General features: G+C 43.5%; 1 protein-coding gene across 3 annotated transcripts in view; it reads right to left on the reverse strand.

Annotated features, from left to right (window-relative positions):
- Nucleotides 1–27,606, reverse strand: part of DHX40 (DEAH-box helicase 40) — a 418,899-nt gene that overhangs the window by 375,590 nt on the left and 15,703 nt on the right. For all 3 annotated transcript variants that reach the window (XM_078679838.1, XM_078679839.1, XM_078679840.1), the window contains exons 2-5: nucleotides 14,215–14,606; nucleotides 13,273–13,418; nucleotides 3,781–3,900; nucleotides 2,329–2,559 (exon numbers count right to left, since the gene is read on the reverse strand). In XM_078679838.1, coding sequence (XP_078535964.1) covers nucleotides 2,329–2,559; nucleotides 3,781–3,900; nucleotides 13,273–13,418; nucleotides 14,215–14,383 — 666 coding nt within the window. In that variant the 5' untranslated portion in view covers nucleotides 14,384–14,606. The remainder of the gene's footprint in view (nucleotides 1–2,328; nucleotides 2,560–3,780; nucleotides 3,901–13,272; nucleotides 13,419–14,214; nucleotides 14,607–27,606) is intronic.

Consider the following 27,606-nt stretch of genomic DNA (forward strand, 5'->3'; position numbering starts at 1 on the left):
TCCGACTATTTTGAAATTTTGGTCTGAAGTATGGAACGTGATACAGAAAATGTTGCCTGTTTCTGATTTACCCTCTTATAATTTAGTTATATGTAAATCTGTTGCTCTGAGTGTACCCCTTGATGATATCGAAGCAAAATTATTTAATTTTCTTGTATCTGCTGCGTTAAAATCCATCACCTTTTGTTGGAAGGATGCTTCCTCTCTTTCAGTCCATGCTTGGTGGTCCTGGATTGTCTTTACAAGAAGAGGTGCACAATTGTCATTACAAGGTGTTCATCATAATTCTTCGACTTTTCAATCTTTTTGGTCTCCTGTAGATTCATATGTACAGGTTTAATTATTGTTGTTGTATTGCTTATGTAGTATTTGTAACTCTACTTATTTAAGTATTTATGCTATGAATTGTATATTTCCATTCCCTTCTCCCTTCCCCTCCCTTCCTCTCCTTTTCTCTTCTTCTGTTTTTCTTTGAATGACAAATTTTGTTATGTTGCGATACATTTTATTGATGACTGTATTTTTATGATTATTCTTTTTCGCTTCTTTGTATTTTAATGAATTTTCTTCGCTTTTTTGTATGTCTTTATGTACTACTTCCTTCTTAAAAATTCAATAAAAACTTACTGAACACAAAAAAATGTATGCCCCTTGGCTTACTTGTGACAAAGTGAATTTTGTTACAAAAATAAAAAAAACAAAAGAAAAGCTAAGTAATGCTTGTAAAATTATAACTTTGAATAAATGTTACCTATTGAAGAAATATATGGCAATATTATAATGAAACAAATGTCAAACATACGCAACCGTTCTTGAACTTTAAAGAACCCTGCCATGTTTTTTTTTAATATATGTTGCATGATTCAAGTCTACATGTCCCCTCACTTATGATGCATGGCCTATTTGTTATCCCCGTTAGCTAGTCCCCAAACATGAGAATCATACAAACCAGTCACCTGTGGAATGTGTCTCACTTCAGTTACTACCACGCTAAAGTACTAAAAGTAAAACTAAATCAACCTAGTACGCCTTTGACATCACCCACCAAAGGGCCAGGAAGTCAACGTGCAAAGGAAACAGAGTCATGTAATGGGACTTCTTGTACTACATCAAATTTATCAAATCAGTTTAGCACATATTTCCACCCCCACCCCAAAAAAAGGTCATCTTGTTCCTGATCACGTAAGCAACATGAAAACGGAATTTCGAGAAAAGCACTGGACAGTATGTAACAGTACAGCATGTACCATGAAATGATCAATAAAACACGTGGTAGACTGAAACACCCGGTGGAATACAAAGTGCAAAGTTAGCTGCCATCACAGCAGTTTAATGGCCCAGTGACATTGGTATCACCTTAAGTAAATCATTGCTTGTTTTTTTTGCAAAGAGCAATTTCAATATTACATGCAAGATGCTATGCTATAGAATATGCAACAGTCAGTTGGCTACAAAATCCAGAAATGACTGAAGGTGTTACATATTATGTGGGGACACTTCGAAGTTGCCAGCTGTGAAGAGTTTGACCAGTGACCAAACTTACATCGTTGAACCCAATTGCTTGGCATGCATCCCATCTCTCCAGCTTTTTGTACTTTTCTGATGGCTTCAGGCAAGCTAATAGGCGCAAAACGGTCACATGGTTAAAACAAGGAAAGAACGCACGCAAAAAAACGCTCGCCAGTCAGCCACTGTTTATTTTTGTATCTCGCTTTCACTTTAAAGTGAAAGCTAGATGCAATAAAAAAGGGGCCTGCTTTTCTTCGGTCATGACTATTTATTTTCTTTATAGGGCCATGTGTTTAAACACCTGGCCCCATAAAGATAAGAAACCTTTTACTTCAGAAGGAAAGCAGGCGAGCCCGTCCAAGTTGGGCGGCAGAAAAAGAGAAAAGTATACGTCATACAAACCTCTTTTCCAATGGCTGGCCACCGTTTAGCATAAACGGTGATGCCAGCCAATGGGAAAGAGGGACGGGGCTTAAAGCCTGATACTGAGGCTCCCTTAAAATCATAAAATCTCGCTGAGCGAGCTGCGCATATGCGCAGCTAAGCTAGCCGAGACCTAAAAAGGGCTAATGATCAGACCAGAAGAAAAAACACAGTCATTGGGTTTAATTACTGCAAAAAAAGTGTAACTTATGGGCAAAGCCTCCTTCCTGTAGACACAAAGATCACCTCTTGGTATCACAAAAAGCAAGGAAAGTAGAGTTTCTATGTGCACAGTCCTTCACAGCAAACACAAAGGAAGTAGCCTAAAAACTCAGTGCCATTCCAAGCAAAGTTTTTATAACAACCAAAGAACTAGGACCAAAGTACAGTTGTTACCTCGGCAACATACGCTGAACCTTCAAGATGTTTGGGGCCAATCAAGTTGCAGAATATTTCCTTGACAGGAAAGGTCCTCCCTGGAATGTGTACAACTGGGCAGTTTTCAAAGAACTCAGAAAGTTTTGGGATTTCCAAGGTTGCTGACATCACCACTATCTTCAGCGGGCGTTTCCGACCAGGACACATTTTCGGTTGGAAGAGCTTCTTGAGTAGACCAAAAAGGATGTCCTATGGTTAGAAAGGGTAGGGCAGAGAAATGAGAAGGACAACCAATCCAACTGTCACATAAAGTCTACACTCACAGATATTTTCAATAATGTAAGTTCCACTCAAGTTTCCACAAAACTACATTATAAAATATAAAACACTGACAAAGGCAGTAAGTTTTGATTTGTGTTTATAGTGAAATGATTGGTTGTGCTGAAAACAAAGATATGTTTAGGTTATTATTGTGAAAGACAGCTATCTACTGAGCACAAAAACATATATGCAACAATTGTGATTTTGAAATAGTTCCACTATTAATGGTGCAGGAGCATAAACAGAACTGCAGACTAATTTGTCTTTTATAGAGCTGGAGGCACGGAAAGGGGAAGGACTAAAGGGCCCCGCAGTTCATACACCTGAGAATATCGAATAAGTTAAACCTCGCAATATATTTTCTGCTGTATTGAAAGTGTTCCAGCAAATACTCGCTCTCTGTAACTGTTTCTGTAGCCACTAAAGTCTCATTCCAGCCAAATACTACTCCTGCAGACATGGGCTGCATGTCTTTTAAGTGTTAACATTGCAAAGGCAGCATGTGAAACGCCACTCTCTTCTTTGTAGGAGCACAAACAAGAAAAGCAGGGGTGGGGTGACAGAATCCTGTTGTGTGTTGTCATAACAACACGAGGTACTACGAGCACATCTCTCTGCTCTCCGGATATAAAATTAAATGTAGGATACTAGTGTTCCAGCCATTAACTCCACAGTCCTGCACAGGATTGCTGCACACTGGTTATATTTGCAAAGCACGTTCCAGACACACACAGCACAGTAACGCAATGCCATTCGCTAACATTAAAGCACTATCACCAAACGCCCACAGAGGAGGGAAGGCTAGTCCCATGCATCTTCCATAGACTGAGCACCCCACTAGCACCACTCAAGACCTTCTACCTTAATAGCGTCAAAAGAACAGGAATGGACTAGGTCTGGCCATTGACTTCACAAATACTATAGTGCAGCAACACCAATGAGGCGGCAAGCAAATGTGCCTGAAAAACCACAAGTACTAAACCATAAACCAAACAAAAGTACCAGGTTTGCAATATAAGCTGCTTCTGAAGAAGTATTTATTTAAAAGCAGGTGAAATCTTGAGACCAAATTTTGAAAATATATTGACAAGTAAAAGAATAAAGAAGCACAATACGGAAAACATATAACTAAAAAAAAAAAATACTTACGGTGCTTAGACTGCGCTCATGAGCTTCATCAAGGATAATTGTGCTATATTGTTTAAGACTGGGGTCTACAAGTATGTGCCGCAGCAAGCATCCATCCGTCATGTACTTGATTGCAGTATCCTAAGTGATTCAAAGGTTTATTCAATTGTAAAGTTTATTACAAACTGGTTCCTCCAGTTATAGCCTGCTTTACATTTGCATCATACGTGCACATTTTTCTCCCCACCTGCTTTCAACAGCATAAGTCATCATGTATAACAAAGTTTTACACCAAAAACAGGACTGACTGACTTGCCGTATTTATAGTTTGCACATTACCTCAGGAAGGTCAAAAGACGTCGGTCCAAAATGGAAGTATTCATATATTTTCCCCTGTGGGCTATTGGGCTATGAGTTTGGAACTGAGAATAACTAGCAAATCTGTACTTCTTGGGTTCCAGGCAGGAAGGAGAGAATGGACTCTGGAAGGTGGATAGGGCATGATGTGCAAAAGTAAGTTATGATTTCATAGCCTGTGATTCGCAAAATCACTGGGTTTTTTTTTTACCAGAAAATACAGTGTTAGTATTTGTAAAACATATTTTAGGAGTCGAAACAGTCATCCTAACTCGTGAAAAGTCTTTTGCGATATAGTCTGATCTGCAAATATGAGGGGGTGTGAAAGGGGTACTCCTTTATCATCTGCCATTCGGAGTGGAATGTCTCAATGGTTTGTCATGTGCCCTTGCTAACCATTGATAAGATGCCCACATCCGGGAGGGCGGTGGGAATTTGCAAATAGGAGGTAGCCCTTGTGGGAACTGGTGGATATGTTGCCCTAAATGGTCTGGTATTTTGAGTAAGGTATGACATGATCTCACTTTACATCCTAAAATTATTAGCTAAGCCGTAGAACTGCCGTCTCAATTCGAGGACTGGATATTAAAGAGTGTGTTCTGTAGATTCAGTAAAGCAGATGTACATCTGTGTGCCTGTGTGCCATTTGCATATGACTGCGCTGTGATAAATTAATCTAGGCTCAACTTGGAATAAATATAAATATATTTTAGGCTGGTTTGCTCCTTAACACTGGGACTGTTTGCAATGATGTCACCATACGGCCTCCCTGGTGAAATGTTCAGACTTTTTTACGGCAGTACAATTTGCCTGGCAAAAACAGCCCTTTTCCTAAATGCCGTTCATTTAAAACATTTAGTGATCTAGTCACAAAGGTGACACGAGTTTATGGTCTAAATTACCTCATTTATACCTGCCAGGAATTCGCTAAAGGATTCCTGGAAGGCGTAAATGCATTTAGTACGCGAAGAGTGCAGAGAAATCTGCAGTAGTATATCCCATGAAAGGTACATGCAGCGGGTTACACAAGGCATGTTTTGACATGTTAGTTTGGGAACGCCCTCAAACATGCAGGTTTGTGAGCATTTACTAATTTCAAGCTGACCTCTTGCTGCCTTTGAAATAGTTGTAATGCTAGGAACACCCCTTCCAGAACCGTAAAGCAGAACGGATCACTCCCAGCATTGGGTGGGATGCAGAAAAAGGGCTTTCTCAACAGGCAAATATGTATTACCCCCAGAGATTTTTTTTAAAGTTCATTTGCATACACTGCTCCATTACCAATGTGCGGAAATCCAAGCTATGTAGAGTTCCACACAGCAGGAACAGGTACCTGCATGGGATTGTTTCATATGACATTGCCAAACGTACGCCAGGAAATCTGCCCCTTGCACAGATTACATGCATACTCCGGTCTCTTGCACGGGTTACCATGCATACTTCTGCCCCTTGCACGCATTACAAAGCATATTTCTGCCCCTTGCACAGATTACCATGCATCCTTCTGTCCCTTGCCCAGATTACCATGCATACTTCTGTCCCTTGCAGATTACCATGCATACTTCTACCCCTTGCACGCATTACAATGCATACTTCTGCCCCTTGCACAGATTACCATGCATACTTCTGTCCCTTGCAGATTACCATGCATACTTCTACCCCTTGCACGCATTACCATGCATACTTCTGCCCCTTACACGCATTACAATGCATATTCCTGCCCCTTGCACAGATTACCAGGCATACTTCTGCCCCTTACAGATCACCAGGCATACTTCTGCCCCTTGCACAGATTACCATGCATACTTCTGCCCCTTGCACAGATTACCATGCATACTTCTGTGCCTTGCAGATGTTGCGGGGATTCTGCACAAATACAGAACTATGCTCAGGAAATGGGACTGGTTCTTCCTATCATCGTGGTACTCACAAACCCACGTACGACTAGCTATAGTGTCTCACTTGCTCTCGTACTCGCTCCCAAAGGAAAACAAGCATTTACAATGCAATTGTTTCGCCTTTGGAAAAGTTTGAGCTATTGGCATTGTAAATGTTAAAATTTGTATTTATGATTTGGTTTTGAATACAGATAAATAAATGTCATTGTCATTTACATTGTCATTAGCTTAATCTTTCGCAACTGTGAGACCTATTGTACCCTACGGACGAGCTCAGCAGACAGCAATTACTACTACACACACACACACACCCAGAGCCACACACACACACACACACAGGGACGTCCTGGATCTTTTGTATCCCCATGATAGTGAGACATCTGGCAGCCTGGGCATGACCCCGCAAGTCTGATATTCCTCTCAGTTCAGGTGTCACCGTAACTAAATTCCTGACCCGGGAAACGGGGTAAGGGTGGTATTTCTAATCCCAGCGTTGCCACTACACTACAAAATGTGTGTTCTGGGCAAATTCATTTAGTACAATATGGCTGAAATTGAAAATATGTAGGTTTGTGTAGTTCGGTCCCCAATACCACATTGCATCGTAAGCCACATCAAATAAACCGTTTTGTGTCATCGCTATTTAAATATGTCACTTGTGCTAGCCAAATAATAGAAACAGATTTGCGTTTGTAGTATGTGTGTTTGTGGCAATGTATGTTGGCAGCAGTGGTGTAGCAAGGACTTTGTGGGCCCTATTGGTAAGTCTTTATCAGTCTGAATAGAACTGTCACGAACTCTGAGCACTGACACTTTATAAAGCCAACAATAAAAGGACAACCATGGTGCAGTGCGTCTTGGCAATTCTCCCTACTTATTGGCAATCATGTAAAGGTAGTCAAGCGCAGTCTATCTGGGCAGACCTCTGATCCCCCTCATTCTTTCTCCCCACCTGCAACCCAACCCACCCAGGATCCTTATAATGGAGAGGAGAACATCCTGCTACTGCTAGCATAGGAAACTGGACTGAGAACAAAAACTAGAAAATACTGATATAAAAAATGGAATTGGAGCACGAATCAGAGCTGCCAGCATACCACAAAGTAAACATTTCTCTCTCAGATTTCCTGATCCTTCACATCACCAAGCACTACAGGCCAGAGCCGCACCTCAGTGATCCTTGTGCGTGACATAGAAACACTTCCTACATAGGCTCAACGGAGAGACAACTCTCATCCAACCACGCAGACCCCATGCAGGGTAGCGTGCTATCCGTGTGGATAAGTGCTTCAGCGACCCAGATAGGGACAGGAAGTGCTATACAAATGACACTATACCATATAATAATGTATCCTCCATGGCCACAAAATTTCAGAGACCCTGGTTTTAGAGAAGCTGCCCTGCCAGAGTCACTTACTCAACCAGTAAGGGCTATCTCCTAGCTCCACAACTGAATGTGGTAAGTATCAAATGGAGGGAGGATTGCCAGTGTGGTGTTTATCGGAGACAAGAAAATCTTGCCACAGAGAAACCCCTACACCCCCCCCTCCTCCCGCCTGCATGATTTCGTAAGCTTCAGGGACGGCTTTTGTGCTGGTGCCCCCCCCCCTACCTCCTCCTCAGATTCCCTCACTATCACACAGCAAAAGGGCCCCTCATCTCTCCATAGCCCTTCTCTCTCATACATTTCATTTGTTTTAAAGTGCTGGTAAAGTCTGGCTTTACTAATCAACTCAACTATCCACTTTAAATACAGATCTGTTCTTTGCAGCAGGCATATTAACCCTCTGTGTTACTTTATGGCAATTCGAAACTGCCACTAAACAAAACTCCGAATCCCTCTTTTTAGCAGGAACATTAATCACGAGTCATCTTGACATCTTTATTGCTGCCTGAAATCTGGTATAAGGAACTCCGCATCAACTGATTTTAATTCTTCAGGTCAACTGACCGCTCTATGGCCGACCCTGGCTACCTTTGTGCCAACTACACTGTACTCTGCTGGGGAGAAGGCCCTTTGCTGCCAGGGTATAGCCCGTTCAAAATCATAAACACATTTTTTAAATCGCAAACACCTCTCTTCACTTTTTACACCATCATCTAAAAATGCTTTCCTTTGTGCCAAATCGAGTCTTTTCCTATATCTCTTTGCCAGCAGACATTTGAGCGAGAGTACGTAGTAGCATGCAATGTACCCTTTTTTAAGCTGTGTTTAAGTTAGTTTTGCAGTTTTTCTTTCTGATTTATGTAAAAGTGCAAACAGTTCCGTCCGTACTTTGTGACATACGCAGACCAACATAAAAACACTGCATATTCGCATCAGCCTGAACAGAAAAACATTGTCTCCTAAGATCTACTCGCTAATATGTAGTCTTATCCGGCAAAAGATATATATCAAAAGCGTAGGACGCGTGGGGGTCAATGCAGACTAATTCCCAGCAAAAGTGCCCAGTGGGTTAATGCACTCACTGCTGAAATGTGTGCCTAACCTGCAAGTCGCACATCTCCAAACACGGCACCCCACCAGGCTCGGGCATACATCCCGCACAGACCATACCTTTAGTACAATTGAGGTGGGTACCAGCAGCACCTATTATTGTAGCGCTTGGACAGCCCAAGTCTTGAGCGCTTTATAAGACACGATATTAGTATAAGATTGGCAGACAAATTCCACCTACCTTCAGAGAGCTGTGCTCGCAATCAAAGGCCAGCAGCAAATGCAGTGAAGACAGCATGCAGAGATGCACAACAGCCCAGAGGCTACGCATTGTGTTCGGTGGTATCCTCACTGAATTAGCCCGACACAGTGATGCATATCAAAATATAAATAGCAGCAACAATATTAGAACACGATATGAAACATGCTATGTCGGGAACCGAACCCTGCTATGCAAAGCGCCGGAGCGCATCGTCCCAGACCCCGAGGCTACGGGAGGGGGGCGGGAACGGGGACACGAACATGGGGGGGGTTGAGGAAAAAAAATAGAGTATTGCCCGTCAGTATCTGGAGGAATATAAAGGCGGTCCAACTTGTTTAAAATTGGCCTGTTTAAAGATATGAATTTAAATCTGATTTTCTAGGGGTTTCTAGTTAAATTTCATTTTCAAGAACCCCAGCTGCCCTTTGTAGAAAATAGTCCATTGTGCTGGTGACTGGTGCGGCGTGGACCACCGCCGCCGTTTTGCCCTTGCTCATTTTACCCACTCCCGGGCCTTTAATATCTGTTAATGCGAGCCTTCCCTTATTGTCAATACCCCGTCAAGTCAGGTCAGGGTTTAAAATAGGCACAGTGACTGGTAGATATATGCAAAGTCAAAACAAACTCTATTTCTGGAGCGATAACTTCCGATCCACTATGCCCACTGAACGAACCTGCATTAACGATGACTTGAGAGCGTCCCAAACAGTGCCACGATATATATCAGAACTCACCCTCTGATGAAGTTCATCTTTGCAGGGGTGTTAATAATGTGGCCCAGCTGGGCCTCCTAGGACGGGCTAAAACAGGCATGTCTTGGCCCGGGCCAAGCATGGGCACGCACCTCGCAGCGGGAAGCCTCGGGCCGTAATATGGCGCTCCTGCGCCTGTCGAGCCTTGTGGCCCCTCCTCGCAGGTCCGGGGCAGGGACTCTCGCCAAAGTGCGCTGTACTGTGGAGAAACAAGGGCTCCCTGTCCATTATCATGGTTTAATAGAGCTTACATTGCTAATGGTTTATTGGCAATAGGGAAGAGGACTATCATTACGAAACGAACGGATCAATAAACGCTTTTGTCACATAAATGATGTTTTCAGAGAAGAAATATTCAGTGAAAGGGAAAACGAACACTCGAGGCATCTTCTGAAAAGTGCCCCAGTGAAGACAGCATGCAGAGATGCACAACAGCCCAGAGGCTACGCATTGTGTTCGGTGGTATCCTCACTGAATTAGCCCAACACAGTGATGCATATCAAAATATAAATAGCAGCAACAATATTAGAACACGATATGAAACATGCTATGTCGGGAACCGAACCCTTCTATGCAAAGCACCGGAGCGCAAAGTCCCAGACCCCGAGGCTACGGGAGGGGGGCGGGAACGGGGACACGAACAGGGGGGAGGGGGGGCAGGAACTGGAAGACGGACAGCGGGAGGGGGGAGGGGGGTGTGGGGACACAGGGAAAGCACTCACCTGGACCTAGACTTCATCCATTGGCAGTCGGCCTCGGAATGGCAAAAACAAACCTGGACAACAACAAAAAAAAACCCGCCCACGGCCGTGATGACGACATCGCAGAGGCGGAGAGGGAAAAAATCTCGGGAACGCCCACGAATCTGGTCCGGCCTTGACGGACAGATCTCTGTTCCAATGGCTAGCCTCCATTTTAGGAGCTAGCCAATGGAACAGAGGGCGTATTCCAAGAGTCCCTTACTGAAGACTAGAGATTTCTCCTGGAGGCGGAGCTAACGCTCCGTGCTCCAGGCGAAACCTAAAAATGATTGAACACTCTAGAACAAAACACTCCCAGATATCGCAGGAATCGCGGTAACAAGACACACCCTTTTGCTCACTCTCTTGCACTAGTCCACAATAAGATCTGACGGAGACACAAAAAGATTTTAAATGTGTATTTTCACTAACGTGCCACCAACCTGCAGTATACGTGCAACAACAAGCAGAAAAATGCATAGAACAAATACAGCCAGCATGGCATCTAGTCCACAAATCATGAAGCGAGACGTCATCATAAAACAACTATACAGAAAGGACTAAAGTGCCTAATCTCCCACCCCTTGCTAAGAAGTATTATTATATAATAGAAGCTGTCTGGGCTTTGTCAGCAGACCCCATACCTTAGCCCTTTAGATGGTAGTTCTACATCATAGGTGCTGTCTCGCTCTTCTCCCTGGAAAGATACCTCTCCAAGTGTGTCACCTATTCATGTACCCCATTAAAAACCCAAGTACGGCTTGCTGTATTCGGCAGATACTCCTGTTTTGCAAATAATTGGTCGAAATCAGTGCTCTTCGTTCTCAGAGGCGACCCGCCAGTCATCCCGCAGACCTGCCTGATACAAATTGAGCTGATTGGGTTTTGATACCTCGGCATATATGTCACTCTGATCCTAAATTACGGTATGCCAACAATCTGGTCCCACCCCTGACTCGGTTTAGGGAGACGTGGCACGGTGGAAGGCGCTCCCTCTCTCCCTGTTGGGCAGAGCGGTGCTCTTCAAGATGATGGCCCTTCCCTGATTCTTATATGCACTCCAGAACACAATGGACCCAGTACCGCCATCTTATTTCAGGGAAATAGAGGCCCTCCAGACGCAGTTTCTCTGGGAGGGTAGGCCCCGGATAGCGTTTCCTAAGCTCACTCTCCCCTGGTATGACGGGGGGATTGGATTGCTGGATCTACGAAAATATTATTGGGCCTCCCAGTTGGCGGCTGTGAACCATGTCATGTACGGGCCCCCCAGGGACCAAGGATATGCTATGGACCGCAGGCAGGCGCCTGTGGGCGACTTCACTAGGGCGCTGTACGCCAGACCTCGCCTGTTTCCATTTGCGGGACCAACGGCTCACGCCGTGCAGGTGTGCATGCGGCCAATAGACAGCTAAAGTGGGAGGTGAAGCTCACACTTGCCACCCCACTATGGAGTTCGGTGAAACTTGGAAGTTTATGCAAGTCTAAGGGATTCGACAAATGGGATCTCATCGGGATCACGCAGATTAAAGATATGTGGAGGGAGGGCACAGTTCTCACATTTGATGCCCTTAAGCAACAATACCACCTATATGACAGTGAGCACTACCGTTATCTCCAGATTAGACATGCTCTGCTCGTACATGTTCCCAGAGACATGACACTCCCCGACGCTTCCCCTCTCGAGGACCGAGTGTTAGAAGGGCACCTTCCAGAGAAGACTATCTCACTAATATATAAAAAGCTCATGAACAATATGGAGGACCCATTGGCACTTCTCAGGACGCACTGGAGTACAGATGGGTTGGAGCTAGACGACGAGGATTGGCGGAAGGCTGTTTCCTCTCCAGAGGTGGTAGCGATACAGATGAGGCTCAGATTAGTACAACTGAAGATTCTACACAGGTCATATGTTACGGGGCCTCGTCTGGTTAGAATGGGTCGTGTGGAGAGTGGGGAATGTCGAAGGGAGTGTGGAGAGCTTGGGACCTTCATGCATATCTTGTGGCACTGTACGGCGGTACAGGAATATTGGGAGAAAGTCCATGATACGCTGCAAGATGTCCTAGGGGTGGCGATACTGCCGGAGGCCCTTAGGTGCATACTAAAGGTCTGGGAACCCACAGATCTGAATGTGTATGTGAGGCAATGGGTAACTCTGGCATGTATGTTAGCTAAACGTAACATTGCCCAGCAGTGGAGAGCTAGTCAGCTGCCTTGGGTTATGAAGTGGGGAGAAGACTTGGATTGGTGCATGTTTAGGGAGAGGTCAGTCTACGTGGCCAGGGGTTGCCCTGAGAAGTGGGGGAAGGTATGAGGTACTTGGAATCGATACTGTGGAAACATCTGTACCCCCTCCCCCCGATATGTCCAGAGGCAGTAGAGGCGCATGAGTACCCGTGATCCATCATCTATACTATGTATTTATTATCCTGTACGTATGGAAATGTAATATCGATAAGTATGAGAGCCGCTAATGTCACCTGATGTTTTTCTTTGTTGTTTTGTTAATAAAAAGATATAAAAAAAACAAAAAAACAAGTACGCTGTCCAAACAACATGCAGAGAGCGAACACAGCGATGAGGTCTCATGTAAAAGCAGTCATTGAAATGATTGCAAAAATAAAGATGTGTAGTATCATATGCAAAGGAGCAGGCAAGCAGCAACGTATTCATGCTAAATTAGTGAAAAACAGCAATGTCCCTATGGACACGTAACACAGATTACCATGCATACTTCTACCCCTTGCACAAATTTCCATGCATACTTCTGCCCCTTGCACGGATTACCATGCATACTTCTGGGAATATTTGTGAACAGAAAAAAATGTAAGAGTATGTTCAGGCAGAGATGTAAATCTGCTATGGTAATAATATGCTTCTTTTCGTGAACAGGACCATTTTTTGTTGCAGTAATGAAGTATCACATTGCATCAACAAGGGTACCTGTGCTGGAATGGTCAATCATATGTCTGGTAATATACAAGTTTCATGTTGGTCAGCTTTATCTCTGTTAACACCAGAGTTTCACCAATTTAGGATGCAAATATCAATGATAAAGTATGCCTACCTTGGAGGAGCAGTCATCAAAGCGAACCTGGTAACCCACTGTGGTTCCTAGTGAGCAATGCAACTCCTCAGCTACACGCAGAGCCACAGATATAGTTGCTACTCTCCGTGGCTGTGTCACGCCAATCATCCCATGCTTTGCAAACCCTGCAACAAACGCATCTAATCGTTATTTTCAAAGTAGGAAGCATTAAGTGGCAGCCTAAAGGAAACTGATGGACCCATAAGAACAGATAGCACAAACTCGATTGAGAGGGCAACTTCTAGAGAACATTCTGAATCCCAAGTTAGGTTCTTAAAATGTTTAAATTGTTATAGACTATAAAGACCAAAGGCCCTTGGGATGCCGATCACACAAAATGAAAACAATGCATCTCAAGCCACACTGGTAACGGAAATTCTTAATTGAGTCAAGTCAACCCATTAAACCCACCTCGAGGTTAAAGAAGGATACATTTTGGGATCAGCTGGATCCAGGCATGAGGCAAATGTAGATAAATCTATCATGCAAACCACCCTTGAAGCTTCCTCTTATAACATCATTGCCCGTTTCTTTTAATTGCCTTTCCAGAACATGAATGTGCTCCCTAATTGATATTATTTACTGAGTTTTATGAAGTCAACAATAAGGGGAACATACATCAGACTGATTGAGACTCCAGAAGAACCCCAAGGTGGGCCCCAGTATTATTCTCATCTCTGCCAAACTGATTTTTACTGCAACCTTCTATGTCCCCCCCCTCCCCCCATTAAAAACATTTACAAGAAGGGGGAAGAAAATGTATGCTTTTGTAGAGTGGAATAAACCTAGCATGATTTTTCAAATAGCGTTTTGCTCATATTATTTTCTTGAATTCTAACCACCCCTAGCACTAACTGTTTTAACAGTTTATACAATTAAAAGGATTGTGAACACACTGGCTACTTCTTTACACCTACCTACCTGCTTTGTGCAAATACTGAGGCAGTTGTGTAGTTTTGCCACTTCCGGTCTCTCCAGTCACAATTAGAAAGTTAGAGTCTTTCACAGCTTGGACCAGTTCCTTTCGGTGCTCATAAATTGGAAGGACATCCCTTTCCACTCCTTTCCGGGAAACGCTGCTTCTTTCCATTGCAGGTGCTATTTATAGTCCATTCCATATGGGATTAAAGTAAGACGTTTACAAGAGCGGATTAGCACCGTTTTCTCGGGCAGACGAGCTTCCCTCACTGTGACCACAATCAATCAAAATACCTTTCCTCCCAGAGCAGTGCATTTCTTGTCACACACACAGTAGTTTTCTTTCACGCCAATGCCAGCAGGGCTCCATGTTCCCTGATGTACATGCTTGTGACCTGTGAATACAAAATTAAGCCACTATAAAGCACTTACTTGAAGGTTATATGGAGATGCGGAAATCAAATTAACACCGAATACACCCAGTTTTAGAGATGAATGCCGTGATGAGGGAACTTCACGAAAATATGGACAGGAGATGCCCACTGCAGATGCTACAAACCATCAAATAGTAATGCCTGAAATCCCCTTTACCGACTTTCAACAATGAAGGCTCTAGAAGAGTGATATTCCTCGTAAATCTCAGGGGAGACTGATTTATGATGGATTTTCACAATTATCACTAAGGAACTGATGTCTGTTTGGATTCCTTGTATCTAAATGTGTCTTTTGTGGATATCATGAAATCTGCCATGGATCAGGCACCCCTGTACTTATATTGTATAGCCCTAATCTCCACAAAGGAGTTCCTCAAGGTGTCACATGATTTCATAAACCTGCTGACACAAGTGAGTGCAGGCAAAGTGGCAGTGAAATGCCTGTACAAATGGATTAAAGTTTTTTAAAATCTTTTCCCAAAACACGTTGGAAAAATCTACAAGATATTAATGATCAACTTTGGTGCATATGGGAGAGCTTACAATTTTGGGGTAAAGAACAAAAGGAAAATGTCAAGGAACTGCTTTTTGTCAAAAGTAGGATGATACTCTAAAACCAATAATTACTTGCATATATGGGTTTATATATATTTTCTGAAAAGATGCTCTTTATATGGCTGGTGTAGTGGCTAAGATCCGTGGTGCAGTAACCGTGTGCCACCCTGATACTCAATAATTACTTGCATATATGGGTTTATATATAATTTCTGAAAAGATGCTCTTTATATGGCTGGTGTAGTGGCTAAGATCCGTGGTGCAGTAACCGTGTGCCACCCTGATCCTGCTTTCATTGGTTTTGGGCGTACCTGCAACACTTTCCTATCTCCTTAGAGATTCTCAACATTGGGTCTGCTTGTCTTTCCCGCAACCAGACTACTGATCTGATCCACAGAACCAATGCTAACTACATGGCCCACCATCACCCCCAAAAGAAACACCACCACCATTAAGTTCATGCACCTAGGGGCCCTACCCCCACCATGCCTACTCCAAAGGACTGCAACTCATCAGTGCCATGCTCACACCCATTATGAATGCCTCTACCTCTTCTGCAACCTTCTTGGACACTTAGGAACATGCATGTGTCCTCCAATTGCGGAAGAAACCCTCTATGAACCCTACAAAGCCCGTCAACTACAGACTGATCTCCCTGCTACCATACCCGGCCCTGGTCTTAGAGAAAATCGTCAACAGACGCCTCACCGAATACCTCAATGACCACCAACTCCTCAACACATCTCAGTCGGATTTCAGACCAAAACACAGCAAAAACCTGCCCTCACTGCTGCCACAGATTACCTCATCATGACTTTGGGCAGAGGAGACACTGTGGCCCACATCCTCCTGGAACTCGCTGCAGTATTTGACACTGTATCCAACCCCATACCCATCCAACACCTTCACGAGATCGGAATTCAAGGACATGCACTCCGATGGATCTGCTCTTTTCTTACTGGAAGGACCCAGTCAGTTGGCCCGGCACTGTACACCTCGAATGCCTTTTACCTCAACCCGCAGAGCAGATTCGCAAGGATCCTCCCTGAGCCAAACTCTCTTCAACGCTTACATGATCCCTTTAGCCAGCATCATTCGTCAATGGTCAAAGAACTGCCAGTCCATACAGTCAATCTAATTTCCTTATCAAGGTAGAGCATCAGAGGCAGTATATGCTTTCTATTGACATTCTTGATCAAGTACACAATCTTTTTGGTATTATCACTATTTTGTCTATTGTAAATAAAAACAGATTGATCATGAACCACTAACTCGATAAAGGACCCACTCTAGACGTCTTGAGGCCTGTGAATCTCATCATCCACAATGCAAAGGGATTATCAGCAGATATGATCAGCATTTTATTGGGTCTTGACCCAGTTGGGAGAATCACAGTGACTTAAGTTTCCCTCATGACTAGCATGACATAGCTTGTGTCAGCGAACAAATTGAAGAGTTTTGTCAATATTGGTGCAATAGACACACACATGGTTTCATAGATCAGGGCAGGGAAATTGCCAGTGCTCAGGGCTTCACTTAACTTTCAGCTGGCTACTAACCACATCTTGCACAGTGCAAGCAGTCGTTTTCTGCCACTCAAGTAGAATTGTACTCGAGCTGCAGCAAACTCAACGCGTTCTGGTAGTTTCTCACCGCGAGCGGTCGCTAGCATACGCGACCAATCGCAATGAGAAATCTGACCTCCCCGCGTTGAGAATCTCGCCTGGCGGTTTATTTTCCACGCTCGCAATCGGCAACTCGATGTTGCTGATCGCGAACGAGGAAAAAGACTCGCCGGGATGTTATTTTGCTTGCTCGCGGTCGCCAACTTGGCGTTGAGGGCCGCGAGCAAGCAAAAAATGCCGGCTACGCTACGCGTTTTTGCACTGTGCAACCTGCAATTCACGTACCGTGTAGTTGCGCAAACTACGCGATCGTAGAGTAGTCCTACGCCCAGGGTTACTGGCTACATGTGAGATCACTTCAACCAGTTCAATATGTCATTCCTACTGTTCTGTCTGGTCAGGTATCAGCTTCTGCACCCACAAGGTGTTAAGATAGGAACAGAATCCATGAGGAGATGCTTCTTCTGCAGAGGATACATATCCACATGGAAGGCTTTAAACTCTTCACCTATGCTGATGTCATGCATAGAGATTCCCTCCCTGCTATGAACCTGAGCCATGCTTTCTCATACCCTTTTGGCCCTTGCTTCGCTGGTAAGCATGTAAGCATGCGTCTTACTTTACTGCTTCCTACAAAATATTTCTGTTTAAGACTAAGAAGGCTATTCAGTTTTTCCATACTCAATTTTATTTTTGTATTACTTCTGAAACATATACAGTGTACCGATCTCATAAGGCTTTCTCAGCTAGTCCATCCAATATATTTGTAGATTCATTCTCAACTTGCACACCAGAATAAATTATAATTTTAGAGTGTACATTTTTGGTTATAGTATGTTCATAAAACAATCATCCTCACTAGAAAGAATTGTCCAGAAAACTCTATTATGCCAAATAATTACAAAGAAACAACTGATACTGGTGTCTGCCTTTGCAATGAGAGAAAAGCCATTTACAGAATGCTAGATACTGTCACAAAATGAATAGGCACTATTCCACGTGTACCATCAGTAGTCCAATTTTAAGACAACATAACATAGGTGCTAGTATAATCATATATTTCCAACACCAACAAGAGATACCCATATCTACCTAACAACCCATTCTACAACCCTAGTCCCAACAAAGACCCCCGAATGTCAAGTCTAAGGGTACTAAGGCAGTTACAGAAGAGGGAGAGACTCGACACTGGGAATAAACTCATGCAAGCAAATCCTATCAAAAGGAAACTTAATATGTAGGATATACTCTCTACCTTACAATACAGTCAATAAATTGTTTCATAAGAACCAAACTTTTCATTCAAGCACTGTAAAAAGAAAGGTGATTAGTAAAAGTAAAGACAATTAACGATGTTTAGGAGATGCCTGCTTAGAAACCATCTATATACAAACGTTTATTACTGCTGTATTTGCTTAGCAAAGATAAGTATAGATTTGAATAGTTCCTATATCATGGCAAATCGCAATGTGTGTATGCGTTGTCCAATATGCGCACATTTCACCCACTCTATTCCGATGTACAACCTCAGCTATTTCCTCATTATAACATGCATTTATTTCCCAAGTATAACCTTGGAAATATGAGAAAGTTAAGTCACACGTTTTGATCCCTGTGAAAGGGTTTAAAAATTGTTAGCAGCTTAGAGTAAGAAGACTGGATTCCAGATGGGACTATGCCAAACCGATGAGTGCCCTGCCCATAAACATGACACACTGGCAACACCTGGGCCTCGCTCTTCCTGCTTAACCTAACGTAAGGTAAAGTATGGGGATTAGGACACATTTTTACAGCTCTGTAGAGAATGGAAAGCAGGTTTTCACTATATGATACTTAAAATGATGGGGATATTTTTCATGTTCAAATTTCTTATAATTCCCGGAGCTAAAACTTTACTTATTAATATGACAATTGTCTGTCATTTCCTATGTTCGCGATTAGTGGGTTCCTAACTATCTGTATTTCTTGTTATATTAAATAAAAAATCTTCTGTAACATGCACGATCACCATTGGTCTCTAGGCGTGTAACTTTTAAGCGGTTGCCCTCCAAAATATACATTTAAATAGCAATAGCTTAAAGGAGTAGACCCGTTTAAGATGATAATGAAGTGCCTTCAAAGAGGCATTTGATTGTAAACAAGCTATGAATTATTTCCAGAGTCTTTCTGCTGAGACCCTGAAACTTTAACTATCTGCTCTTTATTTTTAAAACCTCACAATAACAAAATACTTCGAGGAGGAAGATCTCAAGAGTCTTCATAAGGATACTTCTTTGGAGACGTTTGTTAATAAAGCGAAGGGAGTTGTTACGTAAGGCTTTATGAATAATGCACAGGGTCTTATACTGGAAACACTGGAAGCAAAGCAGTATTTCAAGCAAATGGTTGGAATGGCCACCACCTAGTAAGCCAAGAGTCAATTGAACTGTTGTGTTTTGAATGAGCCGGAGCTTCTGCAAAATACATTTTGGTAGCTGCACATGAACGGAATTTGTACAATCCAGATGGGAGCCTATCAAGGCCTAGTCTGCTTGCATCTGAAAATAAAAATAGAAGAATCTTGTGCAGGATTTTAAGGTGGTAGATGGTAGATGCAGGATGAATACCATAGCTGGCACAGATGATAAGAAATACCCCAGATGCCAACTTCTTGGTGCAGATTTCATACATATATCATGGGCTTACCCACCAGGCACAAGGTTCTGGACAGGGTCATAGAAGATCTAGATAAATTACTGCACAGATGTAATGTACTAAGCATAAATATATGCCTGCTGGGTCTGTATTCCACTCTGAAACCAATGAGGGTGAACAATAGGTTTGTGGTCCTTGCTCATGTATTGGCGAAAAGAGCTGTAGCTCTCTCCGGCAGAACACTCACATAGTCGCTGGAAAGATGAAGCTGAAAAATGGGCAGGGGAGGAAGGTACTGCCTCAAGAATGGAAAACCCCCGAGGGCTACGCAAATGGACTATTGCTGAACAATGGACGAATCTGGTTTCTACATTTCTAACAACAGATTAATACATTCTGGAGTGGTGGGGGCAGAGCTCAGAAACTTTATTTTCCTAAAACCTAAATAACTAATCAGTGAGGAGAAACATGCCAACACAATCCAGACTACAACATGACAAATATGTAACAATGGTCATAATTTAAGACATCTTTAGTTACTGGACATGGAGATTATAAATATGAAAAAAGTACAGAGAACCTGCAAAAAGTTATACAATACACGTTATTGACCAATCTGGTGTGATATAACAATCGCAGCTGCCTACCTGAAAATGTATATAAATATATTGCATAAAAAAAGAGGATAGATCCAGGATGAAACCATTTGTGCAGTTAAGGACAGTTGGGAGTCAAATGTGACACCTAATCTCTTGAAACGTTTTGAGGGTGTAGGTATAATGTCCACTTGCTGAGGCCAGTAGGCATCCAACCAGGGATCATTTCGGCCATTCACAATAAGAATCCCAGTTTTGTCAGCGTTTAATTTAAGTTTATCACTCTACATCCAAACTGTCAGAACTTATGAAGAGAAAAAGAATTGTTATCCAGATGCACTAACAGTTGAGTATTGTCTGCATACATTTATTCTTTTATGCCTTTATTTGCAAGCATGCTGGCTGGTAAGGGGGGTACCATATATATATGTTGAGATATGGTGAGAGGGAAGAGCACTGTGAAATCCTACATATTATAGGTAACTGCTGGCCAAAATTGGAATCAAGAACAACAGTCTGGGTCTGGTTGGAAAGGAAGCCTTCGAACCAGTTCAGGGCTGGGCCTCCAAGGCCTTCTGCAGCAGGATGGTATGGTCGACCGTGTAAAATGCTGCAGACTGGTCTAACAGGATTAATGTTCTCAACTGATAAGCATCCAAATCTACTCTCAAATCATTAAGGGTAGAGGAAGCACAGATTCTGTGCTGTGAGCTGGCCTACATACAACCTGCAAGGTTGCCAGGTAATTAATAGCATGCAAATGGCTACATAATGTATGCGAGATGTGTTTTTCCAATATTTTATCAGTAAAGGGTAGAATCGAGATAGGGCAAATGTTCTTAAGAGCAGATGCTCCTCTGTTTTTTTTTCAGACTTGGGGTGACAAGGGCTGTTTGAAAGAAAGTGGGGGCTTCACCTTTCAACAGGGAGGAGTTCAAAAAGGACCTATGAAGGGAAATCGTTTCCTGAAGTAATGATTTAAAAATTAAGGGATCGTATGGGTTAACAGATGGACCTGAATTTGTGGACAACACTAGCTGGGTAACTCAGCTTCAGGTATCAAGGGCACATTTACAAGTGCAAATAAGCATGGTTTGACATCAGTAGAAGCTAAATGTGTAGATTTTTCTTAACAAAATAATTTTAAGGTGGTCACATATCACTTGGGATGAGATTACCCCAGGCTGGATCTTAGAAGTGTCACTCAGATCATTTAACATATGAAAGATCGATTTTTGAACATTTCTAGAAGTAATTGTCTAGGAGTAAAAGCTTTGCTTAGACCTAAAAAAATGTATTCTTCTGTCATTAATTAGGAGTCATAGAAGTGTTCCAAATCCTTAAACGCATGGGTTACATCACTTATGATCAGATTGGTACAATTTAACTTCTTCCAGTTCTTGCGAGTAATATGGAGCATTTCTTGACTTCTCAGAACCCAAAGTGTGGAAACCCATATAATGAAATAACCCTGCAAAGGTTTCTACCACATGTGAAGCAGTCTTGATGACGACACAGTCCCCGACTTAGCCCATAGGGAGTCAGTGAGACCCCTGTCTGTCCTTCTAGCTCTATGAACTTAATGGCTATCTATTCAAGTGCAAGGATCACAGGAAAACTAACCAAGGGGAGCCAAAATCTCTGCTCAAAACTCCCCTGGTGTTATGGGTGCTCATCTCTGATTTTGGTGCCTGCTTTGTGAGAAAGCTTAGGACACGTACAGTTGTCTGGGATGGTGGAGCCTAAAATTAAAACAAACAATGGCAAAGTCAGTATGTCTGGTTTGGAACGCTGGTGCGATGGTTACTTTAAAACAAGTATGGGCAAAGTCAATATGTCTCACCTGTGCAGGATCTATTGGCTTTGTCAATGTTACTTTAGTGGTATGGTATGCAAGGACCTGTCATTTCACAGTGTTGTATGGTGTGACCCGTCAAACTATAGTATGGCACAGTATCACCTGTCATTCTGTAGCATGGTATTTTATGGCCTGTTATCTTATGGTATGGTATGGTGTGGTATGATATGGTATAGCTTGTCACTGTATAGTGGCCTGACATTTTATGGCAAGCTATAAAGTGGCCTGTCATTGCATAGTATGGTGTGGCCTGTCATTGTGTTGTATAGTGTGGCATGGCCTGTCATTGTTTAGTAAGGTATTGCCTGTCGCTGTATGGTGTAGTACGTTATGGTAGGGCCTGTCATTGTAGAGTATGATACAGTCTGCCACTGTATAGTATTGTATGGTATGGCAGGGCATGGCCTATCATTGTATAGCATGGTATTGGATAGCACTGTATAGTATGGTTTGCTATGGCCTGCCATTATAGTGTTTATTATGATATGGCACGGCCTCTCATTGTATAGTATAGTACGATATGGTACGGTATGGCCTGTCATTGTATGGTATAGTATGGCCTTTCTTTGTATGGTACAGGCTGTTATTGTATGGTATGGCCTTTCACTCTATAGTATAGTATGGTATGACCTGGCATTGTATAGTATAGTATGGTATGGTATGGTATGGCCTGCCATTGTATAGAATGGTATGGACTTTCGTTGTATAGTATAGTCTGTCTTTGTATGGTATAGTACACGCTGTCATTGCATGGTATTGCCGGTCATTGTATAGTATAGTATGGTATGACCGGTCTTGTACGTGTGGTATGGCCTGTAATTGTATAGTATAGTATGGTATGGCCCATCATTGTGTAATATAGTATGGCTTGGCCCATCATTGTACAGTTTGGTATGATCTGTCATTGAATAGTATAGTGCGGTATGGTATGGCCTGTCGTATAATATAGGATGGTATGACCGGTCATTATATAGTATGGTATGGTATGGCCTGTCATGGTATCGTGTGGTATGGCCTGTCATTGTACAATTTAGGATGGTATGGCCTGTCAGTGTATAGTATGGTATGGCCTGTCATGCTATCGTATGGTATGGTATGGCCTTCCATTGTAGAGTTTAGCGTGCAATTGTATGGCCAGTCATTATATGGTAACAATATATTCTAGTATGTTGTGGTATGGGCTATCAATATATGGTATGGTCTGTCTTTGCATGGTAGGTTACGGCTGTAATTGTATGGAATGGTATGTCCTGACGTATAGTATGGTATAGCCTATCATTCTATAGTATGGTATGGCCAGTCATTGTAAAGTTTAGTATGGTATTTTATGACCTGTCAAAGTATGGTGTGGTGTGGTATGGTATGGCCGGTCATGATATAGTGTGGTACAGTATGATATGGTTTGGTATGGGCAATCATAATATGGTATGGTATGGCTTGTCATTGTAGAATAGATTATGGTGTGGTATGCCATTGTATTGTATTGTATTGTATATTATGTTATGGTATGGCATGTCATTGAATGGTATAGTATGGCCTGACTTTGTATGGTATGGGCTGCAATTATATGGTATGGCCTGTCATTGTATAATATGGTATGGCCTGTCATTGTATGGTATGGTATGGTATGGTATGGCCTGTGGTTATATTGGATAGTACGTTATGGCATGGTCTGTCATTATATGGTATGGTATAGTGTGGCCTGTAGGTGTAAGGTATGGTTTGTCATTGTAGAGTTTAGTATGGTATGGTATGGCCTGGCAAATGGTATGGCGTGTCTTTGAATGGTATGGTACGGGCAGTAATTGTATAGTATGATACAGGCTGTCATTGTATGGTATGGTATGGCCTGTCAAATGGTATGGCGTGTCTTTGAATTGTATGGTACGGGCTGTAATTGTATAGTATGATACAAGCTGTCAATGTATGGTATGGTATGGCCTCTCACTGTATAAAATGTCTCAGGAGATTCACGCTCTTCTAATCTGGACTGGTGAAAATCTCATGTGTTTTTCTTTGTGGATAATCCCCAGGCCCTGGCGGTCCTATTTGAAGACGGAACGATCAAGGTATCATCTACCACATTCAAATACTTGGAGATTCAGATATACAGAGACAAATGGGATCTAATAGAGGGGAACCTCCAGAAAGCAATACCTCCGTTGCCCTCCCAGGTATCCTTCTGGACCCCACTTCTGCTGTCTGTGTCTGGATGCTATGCCATATTAAAAATGATGATGCTCCCATGCCTACTTTATTTCTTCAGCAATCTGGCCGTAGTAGTCTCTTTGTACTACTTTAAAACAATAAACACCATACTGACGAACTTAATATGGGGAAGAGGCCGAAGAATTATCAGTCTAGCAAAACTACAGTTACCATCAGGCAGCAGGAAGATGGGAGTGGCAAACTTAAAAGCGTACTGTCTAGCTGGTCAGATGCAATGGCTTTCATTCCGGCTGGCAGGCCGTAACTTGCAAGAGATAGCCTACACACCTCAAATGCTCAAGCAGGGCACACTATACAAACTGTTCTGCCCTGGAGTGTGCGCCCCCTTAGAGATCCCGTTGTTGTTAAAAGTGTCTCTCGCATATTGAAAAATGACTCAAATACACATCACAGACGGCCCCTTATGCCCTCAATATAACTTTATTGGGCCTTCCCGCACCAGTGTAAACGCTGCCACAGCGCCGACTAAACAAATGGGAACAGGCAAGAGTAAATCAATCAATCAAGTGTTTGTTAAGCACGACTACTCACCCGTAAGGGTCTCAAAGCGCTGGGGGTGCAGGTTGAGGTCCATCAAGGAGTAGGTCTGTCGAAGAGCCAGGTTTTGAGGTTTCTAGCGAAGATGGGAAGCGATGTCTGTCTGAGGTGGAGCGGAAGGGCGTTGCAGACTTTGGCCTTGAGGAAGGAGACGGAGTGCCACCCAATCTGTTTTTTCTGGTGCGGTTGACCACGGCATAGGAGAGCTGGGCTGAACGAAGGGTCCTTTGGGGTGTGTGGAATTGGAGTCAACTGGTCAGGTATGCTGGTCCGGAGTCGTGGAGGGCCTTGTGTGCGTGGGTGAGCATCTTGAAGGTGACTCTACCCTCGATGGGGAGCCAGTGGAGTGTGCGCAGGTGCTAGGAGATGTGGCAGTGTCTTGGCAGGTTGAGGACCAGTCTTGCGGCGGCGTTCTGGATGTACTGTAGCTGGTGGGTGAGGTTTTTGTTTTTTACGGCATAAAGTGCATTGCCGTAGTCAAGTCTGCTGGTGACCAAGGGGTGAGTGACAGTCTTTCTGTGTTCGAGGGGGATCCACTTGAAGGTCTTACGTAGGATGCGGAGGGTGTGGAAGCAGGAGGACGAGACAGAGTTGATCTGGCGGTCCATTTTGAGCTCGGAGTCCAGGATTATTCCCAGGTTGCGTGCGTGGTCCTTGCGGGTTAGTGTGTTTTCTGAGGGCGGGGGTCACCGGGTGTCGTTCCAGGCATCTGGGTTTGGGCCCATGATGAGTACTTCTGTTTTGTTGGTGTTTAGTTGTAGGCAGCTGTTTTTCATCGATTTGGCGACGGCTTCCATGCCTTCTCGAAAGTTGTGCCTAGCGGTGTTGGGTTGGATGGATAGGGAGAGGATGAGTTGGGTGTTGTCTGCGGATGACACAACGTGGAGTCCGTAGGTTCTGACGATGGGGGCGAGCGGAGCCATGTAGATGTTGAAGAGGGTAGGGCTGAGGGCGGACCCCTGGGGGACTCCGAAGGTGGTTGGTGTAGGGTCCGAGAGGAAAGGAGGGAGTCTGACCCGCTGCGTTCTGCCGGAGAGGAAGGAGCGGATCCAGTCGAGAGCCTTGATCTGGATCCCTGCGTCATGGAGTCTGCGTATTAGGGTGCGGTGAGACACCGTGTTGAACGCCGCTGAGAGGTCGAGGAGGATGAGGGCTACTGTTTCTCCTTTGTCCAGTAGGGTGCAGATGCCGTCTGTTGCGGCGAGGAGGGCGGTTTCTGTACTGTGGTTTTTTCTGAGGCCGGATTGGGAGGAGTCGAGGATGTTGTGCTCTTCGATGAATGTGGCGAGTTGGCTGTTGATGGCTTTCTCGAAGACTTTCACTGAAAACGGGAGCAGGGAGATGGGTCTGTAATTTTTTTTCGGAGGGGTCCACCGAGGGTTTCTTCAGGAGGGGGTTGACCTTGGCGTATTTCCAGTCGTCTGGGAACGAGGCGGTCGCCAGGGAGCGGTTGATGGTGTGGTGGAGCATGGATGCGATGGTGTTGTCGGCTCTGTTGAAGATGTGGGGGGAGCAGGGGTCCATGGGGGCCCCAGAGTGGATGGACTTCATCGTCTTCAGTGACTCTTCGGTGGTCAGGGATGTCCAGTTGTCAATCGCTGGCTTCAGGGTGCCGGGGTGGTTGGTGGGGGTTCAGTGTGTTGGTTGTCTTCGTCGAGGTTGTCGTAGATGCTCTTGATTTTGTGGTGAAGACGGTCAGGGCTCGAAAAATCATTAAAAATGCACTAGACCTGCAGGTCTAGTAAACTACAAAATCTCCTCGACCTAACTGAAAGGCACTTGACCTCAAACTCTGAAAACTGAGCAAATGTGACAAGTTAACAAGATTTAAAAGCATTTTTATTGCTCATTTACTTTGTGAGCAATAAAGATGCCTTTAAATCTTTCTATCTTGTCACATTTCCTCTGCTTTCAGAGGCAGAGGTCAAGTGTCAGTTTGTATTCCTACTTGCCAGAAAGGGCGAGTAGGACCTAAAAATAGCTCGACCTTAATCAATCTGACTCACAAATACGAGCGGTCGAGTGAATTTTTTGTGCCCTGAAGGTTATTAGTTTGTTGCAGAGGTCTTGTGAGGGAGGGATGTCATGCGACTCGCTGGTGGGTTGGGCTTTCTCCTTGATGATGTTGAAGAGTTCTTTGCTGTTGTGTGCGTGTGTGGAGATTCTGTCTTCAATCGCTTTTTACTTAATTTTTCAGAAGAGTTGGTGGTGGGCGTTGGCGTTGTGTGCTTCTGTGGATTTGGTGTTCCTTCAGGCCTTTGAGGCAAGTGCATCTGGTGATTTGCTTTTTGTCTGCTGTCAGTAGGGGAGAGGGGAGGGAGTTAAAACATTCACCAATTCTTTGGATTCACTACAGTTGTTATATTGCAAAGCCACACGTGAAATGAATATACTGTACTCAATGATGACGCAAGGAAATCCGGTACACAGTACAATTACGGACCGATGTAACAGATGTAAAAATAGAATGTCTCAGGCGGACCTAAAAAAAAGTCAATATGATGTCTGAGACAGGCCCAGTTCGGAATTACAAAATTCACTGAATGCACAGGCGTCACACAGACATACATTAAATTAGAAAGATAAAAGCTTGCATTGGCTACAGATGATATTTACTACTTGATGGATTTAGTAGCGGTCCCAGTGTAGTCATACTGTATTGAATTATTGGCCTCTATTAAGCTGTGTATCTGTCAGAGCTTGAGTGCCCATTTAAGCGTAGTTGAGCTGGAGCTGGGCCAGGGCTTTCCGTGGCTTTGGGCACAGTGGAGAGGGGAGCTAATGGTGAACAGCTTGAATAACAGCGAGCTCGGTGTGGGGTAGGGTTAAAACAAATCGAGCCAGGCTCAATAGCAAATGTTAATTCTGAATCAAATATTAATTGTGAATGTCCAGTGTATTCTTTTTTTTTTTTTTAACAGCTCTGG

The sequence above is a fragment of the Lissotriton helveticus genome, chromosome 3_1 (assembly GCF_964261635.1).
Source record: "Lissotriton helveticus chromosome 3_1, aLisHel1.1, whole genome shotgun sequence".
Lineage (NCBI taxonomy): Eukaryota > Metazoa > Chordata > Amphibia > Caudata > Salamandridae > Lissotriton > Lissotriton helveticus.